This window comes from Coregonus clupeaformis, unplaced genomic scaffold (genome assembly GCF_020615455.1).
Source record: "Coregonus clupeaformis isolate EN_2021a unplaced genomic scaffold, ASM2061545v1 scaf3334, whole genome shotgun sequence".
In the NCBI taxonomy this organism is placed as follows: domain Eukaryota; kingdom Metazoa; phylum Chordata; class Actinopteri; order Salmoniformes; family Salmonidae; genus Coregonus; species Coregonus clupeaformis.
Window position 1 is genome coordinate 16,391 of NW_025536788.1, and position 15,538 is coordinate 31,928.

The 15,538-nt window shown below is 44.5% G+C and overlaps 2 protein-coding genes across 8 annotated transcripts; both read left to right on the forward strand.

Moving 5' to 3' along the window:
- The first annotated feature begins 2,723 nt into the window (after positions 1-2,723).
- Positions 2,724-15,327, forward strand: LOC121566342 (2-hydroxyacyl-CoA lyase 1-like). 7 transcript variants are annotated; one of them, XR_006660668.1, is made up of 8 exons: positions 2,724-2,942; positions 3,345-3,726; positions 3,886-3,958; positions 4,147-4,168; positions 4,318-4,495; positions 4,807-4,919; positions 5,526-5,661; positions 6,009-6,310. XR_006660668.1 is itself a non-coding variant. In XM_045220200.1 (7 exons), the coding sequence occupies exons 2-7, from the start codon at positions 3,701-3,703 to the stop codon at positions 5,537-5,539; spliced, it is 399 nt and encodes a 132-aa protein (XP_045076135.1). In that variant the 5' UTR covers positions 2,729-2,942; positions 3,345-3,700; the 3' UTR covers positions 5,540-5,893. The 7 variants fall into 7 exon arrangements, 1 of the variants encoding a protein (XP_045076135.1); XR_006660669.1 differs by having other exon boundaries at positions 4,401-4,495; XR_006660673.1 differs by having other exon boundaries at positions 4,147-4,224; positions 6,009-6,309.
- Positions 7,212-9,847, forward strand: LOC123489809 (E3 SUMO-protein ligase ZBED1-like). Its single transcript, XM_045220199.1, has 3 exons — positions 7,212-7,234; positions 8,842-9,235; positions 9,319-9,847. The coding sequence occupies exons 1-3, from the start codon at positions 7,212-7,214 to the stop codon at positions 9,640-9,642; spliced, it is 741 nt and encodes a 246-aa protein (XP_045076134.1). The 3' UTR covers positions 9,643-9,847.
- Positions 15,328-15,538: the final 211 nt, after the last annotated feature.

Consider the following 15,538-nt stretch of genomic DNA (forward strand, 5'->3'; position numbering starts at 1 on the left):
ATATCATAGTGAAAACTATAATGGACACATTGAAGACGGACGACCCAGAGATGACTTCAGCAGAAGAACATCTGGATAGGCTCCTGTCAGTTGAAGCCCTTCAAGGTGCATCTGGCAACCTGATCGCAAAGGTCCATGGTCTCATTCAGGAGATAACCATAAACCGCCAGCTTCAATCCATGGTTGGCCACAGAAGCCTCTCTCAACCAGCGCTGCCTAAACCAGCCCTGAGGAAGCTGTCAAAGGACGATGCCTCAGAGCTCATTTACAACTTTGCCCAGACTTCTGCTAGGAGACTCCTGGGGCAGTGTATGGGAAGGCCTATGCCACCATCGGCTGAAATGGTTTTGGATCAGGTCATCAAGTTGATGACAGACGTGGTGATGGACAGCCTGACTTATGTGTCCAAGTCTACAATGGAGGATGGTAAGTGAAAGTACCTATTTTCATCTGCATAGGACTTAATTGTAACATGATGCTCAATACATTGCGTTTTATGATGTGAAATTCCCTGGTTGTGTCCAAAATGGCACCTTCTTCCATATTTAGTGCACTACTTTTGACCAGACCCTATGGGCCCTGGTCAAAAGTAGTGCACTATAAAGTGAAGAGAATGCCATTTGGGATGCAGTGACTGACTTCAATGGCTGCGTCCTCTTCTCCCAGTTATTGTACACAGGTCGGTCACACTAGCATGCTCTTCTCACTCAGACACCAGCAATGCCACAAGTGACATCACTCATGGTGTTGTAGCTGACCTTAATGCTACTGAGGAATTCCCTGCCAGGAGCCTTAGCCCGGCTGATGTAAAGGCTGACGGCATGGCCCGTCTTCCCTCTGCCAGAGGGGAAGAGACTAAGAAGAACAGGAAGTGGCGTTTCCTACCGAAAATGCATAAGTTTCCAAAGATCATGATTAAGGTAGGGTGCTCTGTGTTTTGAGATTACCTCTGTAAGGCAGGGCTGAAATTTACCCTACAGATTTACTACACCCCTATTGTCTCTCAGCATTAGAACAAAACTGTTGTCATTGTCTTTAGGAGGTTGAGTGAGGACGCTGTAATGCAATCCTAATACACATGGGAGAGAGTCAATGGCTATGTCCCAAATGGCACCCTATTCCCTATATAGTGCACTACTTTTTACCAGAGCTCTCTGGGCCCTTGTCAAAAGTAGTGCCTTACGTAGCGAATAGGGTGCCTTTTAGGATGCACACTCTGTATTTTACACAGGCTCAGTTGTCCTGATGTGTTTTGTCAACAGCTGTTCAAGACAAAAGGGGAACCGAAGAGACACCCTGAACTGGATGCGCTGCCTACCAAACGTCTCAGAGAGACTCATATTTCACAGGGTAAGTGATAAGCATCGATAATGTCATATTGATGTATCACCCTATGACAAGCTTGTTAAAACAGTGACAACAGATACAGGCAGACCGACGGACAGACATGCAGACAGACAGGCAGACTGACAGGCAGACGGACGGGCAGACAGACAGACAGGCAGACAGAAAGACAGGCAGACAGAAAGACAGGCAGACAGGCAGACGGACAGGCAGACGGACAGGCAGGCAGACAGACAGACAGACAGACAGACAGACAGACAGACAGACAGACAGGCAGACAGACAGACAGACAGACAGGCAGACGGACAGGCAGACGGACAGGCAGACGGACAGGCAGACGGACAGGCAGACGGACAGGCAGACGGACAGGCAGACAGGCAGACAGGCAGACAGGCAGGCAGACAGGCAGACAGGCAGACAGGCAGACAGGCAGACGGACAGGCAGACGGACAGGCAGACGGACAGGCAGACGGACAGGCAGACGGACAGACACAAACACACACATTCATTTTCTGATTATGAAATGTTCTTATGACAGATGCTGAGTGTGAGGTTCCAGAGGTTCCATCCACTTCCCCACCCAAGGAGGACCTGACAACCACACCGGCCCCTGCTCCCCAGGAGTCCCAGTCCCGTAAACGCCCACTCATAGTCAGGGTGTTACACGCTCTCTCCAGAGCCATCTCCAAACCATTCAGAGGAGCTTCTGGGAAGAAGAATTATCCAAATGCCTGATTTTATTAATATGATATTTTAATCAGAGCCTTTATTTAATAAAACATTACTGCATTGATTTCTGTCTATAGTAGTCTTCATGTATGTGCAAGATAACGGTAAAGTACTTCAAACCACATAGTCAAAAGTATTCATAGTGAAGTACCGTTTATGATTATTGATTGTGGAAATACACATAATACAGAAAAGTTGTTGTCACATATAAAGACAGACATAAAGGAGAACTCCGTAGACCAGTCACATTCTCAAGCCATAACTAAATCCATGAATGGATCTCCTATAAGATGACAGGAGAACATTTGTAACACTTTCTATGAAGCCTATATCTATAATGCATACACTCAAGTCATTTGACATTTTAGTCATTTAGCAGAAGCTCTTATCCAGAGCGACTTACAGTTAGTGAGTGCATACATTTTTTTTTTCATACTGTCATACACTCATAATGACTTAATTGAGTTAAGTGTTAAGTAAAGTGCAGTTATAAACACATAATGAGGGCTTATTATGTATTTCTTGCAATAAAAAAAGAAAAATGCTACTAGTTTATTAAATATTCATGACTGCTATTGCACGGCTCATGTCCACACTTCTGTACAATAGGGGGCAGTAATGCACCATAACATTGGATGCCAACTGCCTATAAACCCCACTGAAGAAGAAAAAGCTACTCATGTAATGCATGCTGGAAAGCAGACAAAAACTAATGATTTGCAAGAGATCTAAACACGATTTATAAGCTACTGAACAACAAGTCCAAGAAATCATTGCTAACCGCGTTTGCACTTTGAACAGATTTGTCGACAATAATAATGGAAGATGTGACTGGGGCTCAGCTCATTGCAGAGGCACTAAAAGCTCAGGTGAAGTGTGTGCAATATATATAAAACAGTGTTATACTGTGTAACCGTGTTGCTAATAATATATTAGTCGCTGATCATGTCCTTGCCAGTGAGAATGTAGCACTACGAGTTGTGAAAGTGTGCCATAGGTCATTGCACTGGTATAGCTAACTATTAATATTGTTGTAGAAAAACATTTAGATGTTTATGTGGAATAGTATATGTTAACACCCTTGTTGATGCATGCCAATGTGTGTGTCAATGCAAAGAAAATCTAAACTACATTGTAACAATTCATATACAATTCAGTATGAAAATGTATGCACTCACTAACTGTATGTCGCTCTGGATAAGAGCGTCTGCTAAATGACAAAAAATGTAAAAAAAGGTAAATATACTGTATCTACATGTATCTCTCTACAGAATGTAGAATATATGTTTGGAATAGTTGGTGTTCCAGTCATTGAAGTAGCTATGGCAGCTCAAGCCTCAGGAATCAAGTATGTGGGAATGCGCAATGAACCACCTTTTTATTACTAAACCAGCTCTCCCCAAATCATGTGATATTAACTACCCGTACATAGACTACAGGAGCGTGTAGTGTGTGAGGGTCAGTTTCATAGCTTTTTTGCATTGCTAATTATGTCTGCCTGTCTGTCTGACCCTTTGTGTGTCTGTCTGCCTGTCTTCCTGTCTGTCCCTCTGTCTGTCTGTTCCTCTCCAGTCCAGGTGCGTGTCTAGTTGTGTCTGGACCGGGACTCATCCATGCACTTGGTGGAATGGCCAACGCTAACATGAACTGCTGGTATGCTAGAACTCCACAAACAGAAGACCCTACTACTCATGTTCAGTGGTCCTTTCAAAAGAAGGGATGCTATCCGCACACTGCAAAAAATGATCTGAGGACTCCAAACTATCTCAGATTGTCAGTTGATGTCATTGTGTGATACCTCTCTCTCTGTAGGCCTGTGATTGTTATTGGAGGCTCCTCCGATCAAAACCAAGAGACCACTGGGGCGTTTCAAGAGTTTCCACAGGTACCGATTCAACCATGATATTTCTGACTTTTGAACATTAGGGGGTTGTTTCCCAGGACACAGATTAAGCCTAGTCATGGCCTAAAAAGCAAACTCAATAGAGAATCTCTGTCTGGGAAACTGGCCCTAGCAGTTTAATTGCTGAAAGAGGAAATCATTTGTTATTTGTGGTCCTCTTTCTCTGTCAGGTGGAGGCATGCAGATTGTACAGTAAGTTCTCTGCTAGGTCTAGCAGTCTGGATATGATCTCCTCAGTGGTAGAGAAGGTATACAGTCTACTCTGACTCCCTCTGTGTAGTCCTCTTCATATCATTTGGTATCACCTGCAATTGTCTGTTTTCTGACCTCTAATTTTCCAGCTTAGCAAGGTACCTTAACTGCTTCATAAGAGCACAGCACAGCCTTAATTGATCTGAATGGAAGGGTGTTTGGTCTGTCTAAGGCAGCACGCACTAGCATGTATGGACGTCCAGGTGCTGTATACGTAGACATATCTGGGGACATGGTCAATGCTAAATTGGACAGGAGCAGAGCCAGGTTAGTGGCCATCACTGTCTTTCATCCATTTAAAATGTATACTAATGTGTTACTGTTGAATATGTATACCTCTGAATTCACATCACCGTAGTCATTTTTATGTTATCTTGTTATTTATCTTGTTATACCTTTTAACGTCTGAAGTGAACCAGAAATTAAATTACTTAGAAAATATAGCACTATATCAAAATATTCTCATCAGAGAATAGCAATAAGCCTCGATAGACCTTCATGGTTTATTTACAAATGCAATAAAGTTGCTAGGTAACATGTTTAATGTTTGACCTATTATTTATTATTTCCTTTGTCAGAGAGGTGCCCTGTAGTCCACCTCCTCCTGTGAGTATGGCTGACCATATGGCGATCACAGAAGCACTGGCGGTCCTGAAAGGAGCCAAACGGCCTTTACTCATCATTGGCAAAGGTAGGCATTGCTTTTTTAATAGCCAGATAATCTGGGGGAAACAGAACTAAAATCTTGCATAATTGCGTCAGATACTTGGATAAGGTCTGGGGAGATGTTAAGAGAAAGATACTAACGCCACTTGCGAACTCTCCACCCCCCTAAACGGAAACTCTCTGCAAGTTTCCGGCAAGTTTATGGGCCAAATGTCCCCTCCCGTTCTGAAATTGAAAAGATGCGAGCAACTGCGAAATCGGGATTTGTCCAAATGATTAGTGGTGAAAAATCAGCGTACCGGAACAAAGTTGTCACATCGCAGTCTGTTGACAGACGCTACTTCCAGTTATGTTACGTGCGTCTGTCCAAGAGAGATCAATAGCCAGCTGAGACGCACTGTAACACATATAGCACTGTACCACGGTTCAGTTGAAAACTGGGCCACGTTCAGTCGACAAATGTTGTTGACATGATTTCTCATTCTACCTGTCCGAGAGGCACGTTCGTTCTACATGCTATATTTCTATCTGAACGTTGCACAATGTTTTGCTCAGCTGAATGCATCCCAGTTGTGAAGGCCAGTCTGTTGAAATCCGTGTGGCAGTGCCCTCTGTCTGTGTCCCTCTGCAGGTGCAGCCCATTGAAGAGCAGAGGGTGCTCTGAAGGAGCTGGTGGAGGGGTGTGACCTGCCCTTCCTGCCCACCCCCATGGGTAAAGGGGTGCTGCCTGACGATCACCCCAACTGTGTTGCTGCTGCCCGCTCCAGGTCAGCCTCTCCTTCTCTCAGCTGGCATCATATTCATGTACAGACCATTGACTGTATAAGTAGGACCAAGAATTTCCCTGACCATTTGAACGGACCAGGAAACTCCTGAAATCCCTATCTATAACTAGTCTCTCCTGGCCAGGTCATGTCAATGTAAACTGGTGTCAATCAAACAACTACACTACTCCTATAACTAGCCTCTTTTCATTACATTTTGTTTTGTCCCTGCTCTCCTCCTCTCTTCCTATCCTCCTCCTCCTCTCTTCCTATCCTCCTCCTCCTCTCTTCCTCCTCCTCCTCCTCATCTTCCTATCCTCCTGGTTCTATGGTCTTGGTGGGGACTGCAGAGCTCTGCTCCAGTCTGATGTTGTGGTCCTACTTGGTGCCAGACTCAACTGGATCCTGCACTTTGGCCTTCCCCCAGGTTTGACACCCAAGTAAAGGTCATCCAGCTAGGTCAAAGGTCACCAGTAGGGTTTCTTTTTTTTCCTTCTTTTTTTCGGATTCCAGATTTTCTGCTTATTCCGTTCTGATTTCTGGAATCTTCCAACAGGGATTTCTGGGAATTTTGGGAAAGTAACTGTAATTTTGCAACCCTAGTCACAGGTCATTTCATAGTGAACTACATTTCATTGTAAACAGGTATAAAGGTATCCTCTGCTCTTGTCTTTCTAGTCCTGTCTGCTGCCTTTGATACTGTGAACCATCAGATCCTCCTCTCCACCCTCTCCGAGCTGGGCATCTCCGGCGCGGCTCACTCCTGGATTGCGTCCTACCTGACCGGTCGCTCCTACCAAGTGGCGTGGCGAGAAGCTGTCTCCGCACCACGTGCTCTCACCACTGGTGTCCCCCAGGGCTCAGTTCTAGGCCCTCTCCTTTTCTCCCTATACACCAAGTCACTTGGCTCTGTCATATCCTCACATGGCCTCTCCTATCATTGCTACGCTGACGATACACAACTAATCTTCTCCTTTCCCCCTTCTGATAACCAGGTGGCGAATCGCATCTCTGCATGTCTGGCAGACATATCAGTATGGATGACGGATCACCACCTCAAGCTGAACCCTGGCAAGACGGAGCTGCTCTTCCTCCCGGGGAAGGACTGCCCGTTCCATGATCTCGCCATCACGGTTGACAACTCCGTTGTGTCCTCCTCCCAGAGTGCGAAGAGCCTTGGCGTGACCCTGGACAACACCCTGTCGTTCTCCGCTAACATCAAGGCGGTGACCCGCTCCTGCAGGTTCATGCTCTACAACATTCGGAGAGTACGACCCTGCCTTACACAGGAAGCGGCACAGGTCCTAATCCAGGCACTTGTCATCTCCCGTCTGGATTACTGCAACTCGCTGTTGGCTGGCCTCCCTGCCTGTGCCATTAAACCCCTACAACTCATCCAGAACGCCGCAGCCCGTCTGGTGTTCAACTAGGGCTGAACGATTAATTGCATTCGCGATAATATCGGCGATTTGACTGAACGCGATTTTCTAATCGCAACGCGGTCGCTGATTGAGGTGGTCACGTGACGCGACTTTTTCATGCTGTCCAGCGCAATGGCCTCTTGCTCGACGGAACAGTCAGAAACTGACACAGCTGATACTTTAATATCGAAGAGGAACAGCACGTCGGGTGGTGTGGAACTATTTTGGTTTTAAAAAGAAGATGCTGAGCAGCATCAGGTGTTGTGCAGAGCATGCCGTGCTCCGATTGCTACTTCACGGGGTAACACTACAAACCTGTTTCAGCACTTAAAAAAATACCACAAATCAATGCATGACAGTTGTATGACCAAAATGCCGAGCATCAGTGCGCGAGACAAGCCAAATACCTCAAGACAGGGATCACTGACAGAAATGTTCGAAAGTGTCACTCCGTATGAACGTAATTCAAAACGGCACGGAGAAATCACTCGGACAATAACCGAGTTCATAGCCAAAGATATGATGCCTCTCAGCACGGTGACCAAGCCTGGGTTCATGGCATTAATACATACGCTTGATAAACGTTACAGTATACCCTCCCGCACATACTTCAGTCAGACTGCCATACCGGAGCTGTACAAAAAGTGCAAAGAGAAAGTCGCCGCGGAACTTAAAACGGTGGAGTTTTTGCTAGCACTACTGATATGTGGTCAAGCCGCACAGCTGAGCCGTACCAGAGTCTTACAGTCCATTTTATTGATGAAGATTTCAACCTCCGAGCTCGCTGCCTACAAACTACCTACTTCCCAGACGATCACACAGGGGAAAATATTGCAGCCGGCCTGAGAGAAGGGCTTGTCAGCTGGGATCTCCACGAGGAGAATCACGTCTGCATCACGACGGACAACGCGTCGAATATGGTGCTTGCTGCGCGGCTTAATGAATGGACGAGGCTCCAATGTTTTGGCCACAGATTACATCTTGCCATTGGTAAGTTATCGTGTGTGTGTGTGTGTGTGTGTGTGTGTGTGTGTGTGTGTGTGTGTGTGTGTGTGTGTGTGTGTGTGTGTGTGTGTGTGTGTGTTGTGTGTGTGTGTGTGTGTGTGTGTGTGCGAGTGCGAGAGAGAGAGATGCGTCGATTAGTAAAGCTGAATATACAAATATATATAAATGATATTATATAAATCGGATGGGATTAAATAAATTCATACTTCCACTCCTTTTCTAATATGTAAATTCATTTTACTTGCTTATATCATATGTCTGTCTGTGGTGGAATGCCCACCTGCATTTTTTTTTCTTTTCTTGTTTTTGTTTTTTACATGTTTTTTTAGTGTTTATGAGAGAGAGAGAGAGAGAAAGAGAGAGAGAATTGACATGCAAATAAAGACCCTTTGAATTGAGAGAGAGAGAGGATGTGTTGTGGATGTGTGTATTTCAGAATTACAGCTAATTTGAGTGTGTAATAGTGAGAGCCTTGTATCAAAACTCAAATTGTGTGTAATACACTACTTTTTATTTCTTTTAGAAAATGCACTCAAAGATGACAGAGTGTCAAGGGCAACAGCACTGTGCAGGAAGCTGGTGGGGCACTTTTCCCACAGTTGGAAGAAGAAAGCAGCCCTGACGGAGGCACAGAGAGAGCTCAAACTCCCTGAGCACAACCTCATAACGGAGTGCCCAACAAGATGGGGTTCTAAAGAAATGATGATTGCCAGAGTGCTTGAACAGGCCAAAGCCATTTCTCAGGTATTGTCTGGAGATCGATATGCACGCTCCTTATCCCAACCTGGCAGGATATTGACGTGTTGGAGTCGATTCACAAGGCACTGCATCCTCTACTGGAGTTTACTGATGCTCTTTCTGGAGAGGAGTATGTAAGCATCTCCTACCTCAAGCCAGTTCTCCACCTTTTTGCCACATCAGTCCTGGCTGAAGATGCTGAGGACACTGACCTGACTAAATCAATAAAAACCAAAGTCCTAGCATACCTCAATAACAAATATGGAGACCCAAACATCCAGGAGCTTTTGGATGTTGCCTGTTTCCTGGACCCTAGGTTCAAAATACAGTACATCAGTACAGACAACATCCCTGCTATCAAGACTCGTCTGAAGACAGAGATAGTAGACTTGGCACAACGTACATATCATTGGGTAAATAATTATGTATTTCACAAAAACAAAATTTTCTGTAAAATCTAACTGGAAAACTAATGGCTGTTGTTTTCATCTAATAGGAGAAGAGGTCTCGTACTGAAACTGTTCAGATGCCTCAAAGTGCACAGTCCTTGGGGGAAAAGACGAAGAGGTCTCTTGGCAGTTTTTTCAAGACCAGTTCAGCCTCTCCTTCTTTGCCTGTAAATCTTGAAGATGTCGCAGAGGCAGAGATAAACAATTACCTGATGACTCCTACCATTGATGGAGAAGATGATCCATTGGCTTGGTGGAGGGTGCACAAGATCAGCTACCCACAGTTGTGCACCATGGCACGCAAGTATCTTTGTGTACCTGCTACAAGCGCTCCTCAGAGCGTCTTTTTAGCACAGGAGGGAATATTGTGACTTGCACTCGCTCATCCTTGAAGCCAGAAAAAGTCAATATTCTGGTTTTCTTAGCAAAAAACCTGTGAGCCACTGAGAACAGAACTGTTGGATAAGTATGGCTGGCAGTGCCATACTCGTAGTGAACTTTAGTCTGTGTGGTGTGTTATTGTTGTGTACTTGAGATAAGTGAGGCTCATCTATTTTATATTATAATATTCAAATCGTTTATAAAAAATAGTTTGTCTAAATTAAAAGTGCATTTCTCATTTTTTATTTATAACTTTATTTACTTTGATTTTACAAAATATTTTCAAAGCAAATTCCTTGTTTCAGTTGTGTGAAATGTTACTGACTTGGGAGCAGTAAGATACATACAATTTAAAATTATTTTTTTCTTAAGACTGTACCTTTTGCACACAGTGTTTACAAAGTTCATGCCTTTGTTTAAATTATTTAAATGCACAGTGGCAAAGCCACAGATGTTTCTGTAATGAGCAGTTCAATAAAAATGTCATTTATTTCAAGTCATACATGTTTGAATTTAATTCTAACAAATAGACCCAGCCTATGGGAAAGAACATTTCACACTAAATGTATATACTATTGTGTTGGTCATATTTAAATCATTCATTATGTTTTGTAGGGGAAAAAGGATAAATAAATTAAATCGCATATTAAATCGCAATCGCAATATTGGGGGCAAAAAATCGCAATTAGATTATTTTCCAAAATCGTTCAGCCTTATGTTCAACCTTCCCAAGTTCTCTCACGTCACCCCCCTCCTCCGCACACTCCACTGGCTTCCAGTTGAAGCTCGCATCCGTTACAAGACCAAGTGGTGCCTGCCTATGGAGCAGTGAGGGGAACGGCACTCTGTACCCGGGCTCTGATCAGTCCCTACACCCAAACGAGGCATTGCGTTCATCTCCACCTCTGGCTGCTGGCTCCCCTTCCTCGCGGAAGCATAGTTCCCGCTCAGCCCAGTCAAAACTGTTCGCTGCTCTGGCACCCCAATGGTGGAACAAGCTCCTCACGACGCCAGGACAGGCGGAGTCACTCACCACCTTCCGGAGACATTTGAAACCCCACCTCTTAAGGAATACCTGAGATAGGATAAAGTAATCATTCTACCCCCCAAAAAAAAAATTGTAAAGTGGTTATCCCACTGGCTATAGGGGGAATGCACCAATTTGTGAGTCGCTCTGGATAAGAGCGTCTGCTTTAAATGACGTAAATGTGCCCTTGAGCAAGGCACCCAACCCTAATTGCTCCTGTAAGTCGCTCTGGATAAGAGCGTCGCTAAATGACTAAAATGTCAAATGTAAATATCCTGGTGGGTTGTGGTGGGAACAAACTAGCCCAGTGGGCATGTGTGACTTAAAAATTCAACTTTATGGCTTCTGTTATGTAGTCCCAGTGCTTATTGTTGATGGGCAGGTTGATGAACTCATTGTGGGCACTAATGTGTTGAAGTCTCTGATTAGACAGTTCAAATCAAATGACAGCTACTGGCGGGTGGCGGGTACACCAGGTTCCTCTAGCCAGTGTGATGTAAAATCTGGAGAGATGGAGAGGAGACTCCATCCCAGATAAAGTGGGCACCATTAAGTTGAAGAGAGCAGTAACGCTCCAACCCATGCGTGAGCATCTGGTGTGGGGCCGCCTACCCCCAAAGACAAAACTCTCTGTGGGCAGTACTGTTGTTGTCGAGCCCAGCACGTCTCGTTGTGTGAATCGACACATACTAGTGGGGAGAGTAGTTACGCCTCTGTGGGGGGATGGATGGCTCCCTGTGAAGATTGTGAATCCAACAACATCGCCAGTTACCCTGAGACGAAATGCTAAAGTGGCGGATGTGTACCCTTGCATTGCATTGGAGTATTTTAATGATGTCAAGCAGCAAGCAGCTCATCAGAATGTGGCAAAGGCTCAATGTGACAGATCACATGGCAGTCTGACAGCTAAGAGTTCAGTTGGTGGCAGTGTAGATAATGGCAACAGTACACTGAGGAATCTTGGACTTCAAGGCCTGTCTGTTGAGGAGTGTCCAGTTTCACAGTTCTGGAAAGATAAACTTGTCAACTTAATTGGGAAGTATGACACAGTGTTCTCTAGACATAGCCTAGATTGTGGCGAGGCAAAGGAGTTCTGCCTTCGCATACGGCTGACTGATGACCGCCCATTTTGATGACCTTATCGTAGGCTGTCTCCAGCTCATTACCAAAAACTCAGGGAAACACTGGATGATATGGAGGAAAAGGAAATCGTCAGAAAATCCAGCAGCGAGTATGCCTCACCATTGGTGCTGGTATGGAAAAAGAATGGGGACTTGCGCCTATGTACTGACTTCAGGTGGTTAAATGCCCGCACAGTAAAGGATGCTCATCCCCTGCCTCATCAGGCTGATGTACTGGCCGCTGGGAGGTAATGCCTTCTTCAGCACAATGGATTTGACGTCAGGGTATTACAACGTGCCACTGCATGAAGAGGACAAGAAATACACTGCCTTTTCCTCCCCTTTAGGTCTGCACGAGTACAATCGGTTACCTCAGGGCCTCTGCAACAGCCCGGCTACTTTTATGAGAATGATGCTGACCATCTTTGGTGACCAAAACGTTCTAAGTCTCCTTTGTTACTTGGATGATCTGATGGTTTTTGCTAAGACGGAGGAAGAGAGTCTGCAGAGACTTGAGATGGTTTTTCAGCGGTTGCAGGAGCACAACCGTAAACTGTCTCCGTCTAAGTGCAAGTTTCTGAGGAGGTCTGTAAAGTTTTTGGGCCACATCATTTCTCAAGGAGGGTGTAGCCACTGACCCTGCTAAAGTTCAAACCATTTTGAATGTGACTGAGAGTGAAGCTGAGAGTGAAGCTGATGGTGTCACACCGTCTCCTATCAAAATAGGTTCTTTCCTTGGTATGGTAGTATACTATCAGCACTACATTGAGAATTGTTCCATGGTTGCTAGGCCATTGTTTCAGCTAACTACAGGTCAGAAGAAGCCTAGGAGAGGCAAGGGTAGGAAGAGGCCTGGTCCCCCTCGCAGGCTCACTGCTGCAGACTGGACTGCCGAATGTCGACTCGCTTTTGAAGCTTTGAAATCAGCACTAGTTGACCAGGCACTGCTGGTTCATCCAGATTTTTCTCAGCCATTTCTACTTTCCGTGGATGCATCTACTAGTGGTTTGGGAGCTGTACTATCACAAGTGCAAGATGGGAAGGACATAGCCAGGCCGATAGCTTTTGCTAGTAAATCTCTTAATCATGCACAATCCAAGTATCCTGCTCACCGGCTGGAATTTCTAGCCATGAAATGGGCCATTCATGATAAATTCAGCCATTGGCTGCGAGGGCATAAGTTTACTGTGTGGACCGACAACAATCCACTCAAATATATTCTTACAAAGCCGAGACGATGCATGCGAGCAGAGATGGGTTGCAAAGCTGGCACCCTTTGAGTGGCGCAGTGGTCTAAGGCACTGCATCGCAGTGCTAGCTGTGCCACTAGAGATTCTGGTTCGAATCCAGGCTCTGTCGTAGCCGGCCACGACCGGGAGACCCATGGGGCGCCGCACAATTGGCCCAGCGTTGTCCAGGGTAGGGGAGGGAATGGCCGGCAGGGATGTTGCTCAGTTGGTAGAGCATGGCGTTTGCAACGCCAGGGTTGTGGGTTCGATTCCCACGGGGGGCCAGTATGAAAAATAAAAATGATGTATGCACTCACTAACTGTAAGTCGCTCTGGATAAGAGCGTCTGCTAAATGACTAAAAATGTAAAATAAAAATGATATCCAGTACATACAGTGGGGAGAACAAGTATTTGATACACTGCCGATTTTGCAGGTTTTCCCTACTTACAAAGCATGTAGAGGTCTGTAATTTTTATCATACGTACACTTCAACTGTGAGAGACGGAATGTAAAACAAAAATCCAGAAAATCACATTGTATGATTTTTAAGTAATTAATTTGCATTTTATTGCATGACATAAGTATTTGATACATCAGAAAAGCAGAACTTATTATTTGGTACAGAAACCTTTGTTTGCAATTACAGAGATCATACGTTTCCTGTAGGTCTTGACCAGGTTTGACACACACTGCAGCAGGGATTTTGGCCCGCTCCTCCATACAGACCTTCTCCAGATCCTTCAGGTTTCGGGGCTGAGATCCCCAAAGCCTACAAGAATTCTGATAGTGAAACTCCACTCAGCTGGGATGGTGCTGTGCCTGATGTTGTTATCTTGGTTGAAGATGCTTTGTCAGTCTGGTCTGTGACAATCTACCAGGATTCTGATCAGTCGTCTGACACTACTAGTGTTGAGTCGGAAATTGAAAGTGTGCTGTCTCCGGATATGCTGATCTGTAGTACTCCCCAACCTGAGGTTAGACCTTTGAGCACGGTTGGTGCTGTCCGTGACATTCCTGCTAGGTTTTTGGGTGAGGGTGTTCGGACTAGACTAGGTAGATTTATTAATCCAGTGAATAGGCTAATCCAAACGATGTCTACACAGGAAATGAAACAATTCTTGGTTTCTCAGTGACGGTAGGATATTGCCTACCTTTTCTTTGTTGTGTGTATGTGGTAATCTAAGTGGGTCTTAGAGTGATTTGTGGGTTTGTCTAATATTTTTGACAATTCATGTAACTTTGTGTGTAGTTCATCAGCATAAAATGTATTTGGCATTTTTGTATAGGGTTGAATAAGGGATTAGCTACCTCTTATTTTTCCTAATCCTTCACGGGATAGCTTTCCAGCTGATCGACCATTTGTGGGTCTAGAATTTAGGGACTACACTGGGTTACTCTGTCGCCCTGTGGGTGTGAAATGTTTTTTTTCTTTCTTTGCTTTGTTACCTTCGAGGTAATGTGTTTTGTTTTGTGTTTATAATCTAGTGTAAAACAGTAGGGGTGAATGTAGTAGTGTGATGTTGTTCCCCTAGATTATGCACCAAGTTGCACACAAGGACAGTTCAACTAGGCCAGGTCAAGAGGGGATGTTAATAAGTTAATAATAATAATAATAATAACAATAATAATAATTCAATGTGGTTTTTATTTAATTACAGCTGCATAGCTAATGTAATTTTTTGGTGTACAAACATTTTTATATATCTATATTGTAAATACACCTAATTGTAAAAGTTTTGTATATTTTGGTTTGGTCCATCGCGGGTTATCTGTATTTATGTACCCTCTTATTGTTCTCTTTTGGCTGTCCTTCAACTAGCAAGGTATGTTGTCCTTGGCGCCGTAATTTGTCAATATAAAACTGTGGTAAAGTTACACAAAGTGCTGTTACGCAACTATAGGTTTTGTTACAATGTGGACAATATAAAGATTTATGTTAACAACTTTCACCAAGCTCGCTAATTTGGGTACCTATTGTAACTCGGGAGTATTTGGGTCAGTGTTTGAGTGAGTTTCTATGTGCTCACGCAGGTGCCCGAGAGCTGTGGCTGCACCAAGGGCTAACCTATTGTGTGTTGTCTCTTCGTGTACAGGTATGTCTTTTATTTTGTCAGAATTATGTTGTATATCATTTTACTTGTATTGTATAGTGTGTTGTTAGGCACTGAATGTGTGCATGCAGCACCTGTTCTCTTTGCCTGACCTTCAACTAGCAAGGTGCCCGAGAGCTGTGGCTGCACCAAGGGCTAACATCATTTTTTTGTCTCTTCGTGTGCAGGTCGAATAAAAATTATCCAACCATCAGAATTCCAGTTGTGGCAGTGTCCTAATTAAAAGTACACAACGCAGAACGAACCACGCTACATCTGCATAATGATGTAGTAAACAACATCGCTCTGCGTGGGAACTTTTGGTGGGGGGGAAGTAGCCTTTATAAGTCTCCATGGTGGGTAAAGACCATCACTTCGTTGTCTTGTTGGGAATAGTAATAATTTGTGACAGTACGC

Coding starts and splice junctions, on each gene's coding strand:
- LOC121566342 (XM_045220200.1), top strand. CDS start 3,701: ATGGCCAACGCTAACATGAACTGCTG. Junction 3,959..4,146: donor CGTTTCAAGAGTTTCCACAG/GTACCGATTCAA, acceptor TTTCTCTGTCAG/GTGGAGGCATGCAGATTGTA. Junction 4,496..4,806: donor TTGGACAGGAGCAGAGCCAG/GTTAGTGGCCAT, acceptor TTCCTTTGTCAG/AGAGGTGCCCTGTAGTCCAC.
- LOC123489809 (XM_045220199.1), top strand. CDS start 7,212: ATGGCCTCTTGCTCGACGGAACA. Junction 7,235..8,841: donor GCCTCTTGCTCGACGGAACA/GTCAGAAACTGA, acceptor TATTGTCTGGAG/ATCGATATGCACGCTCCTTA. Junction 9,236..9,318: donor CACAACGTACATATCATTGG/GTAAATAATTAT, acceptor TTCATCTAATAG/GAGAAGAGGTCTCGTACTGA.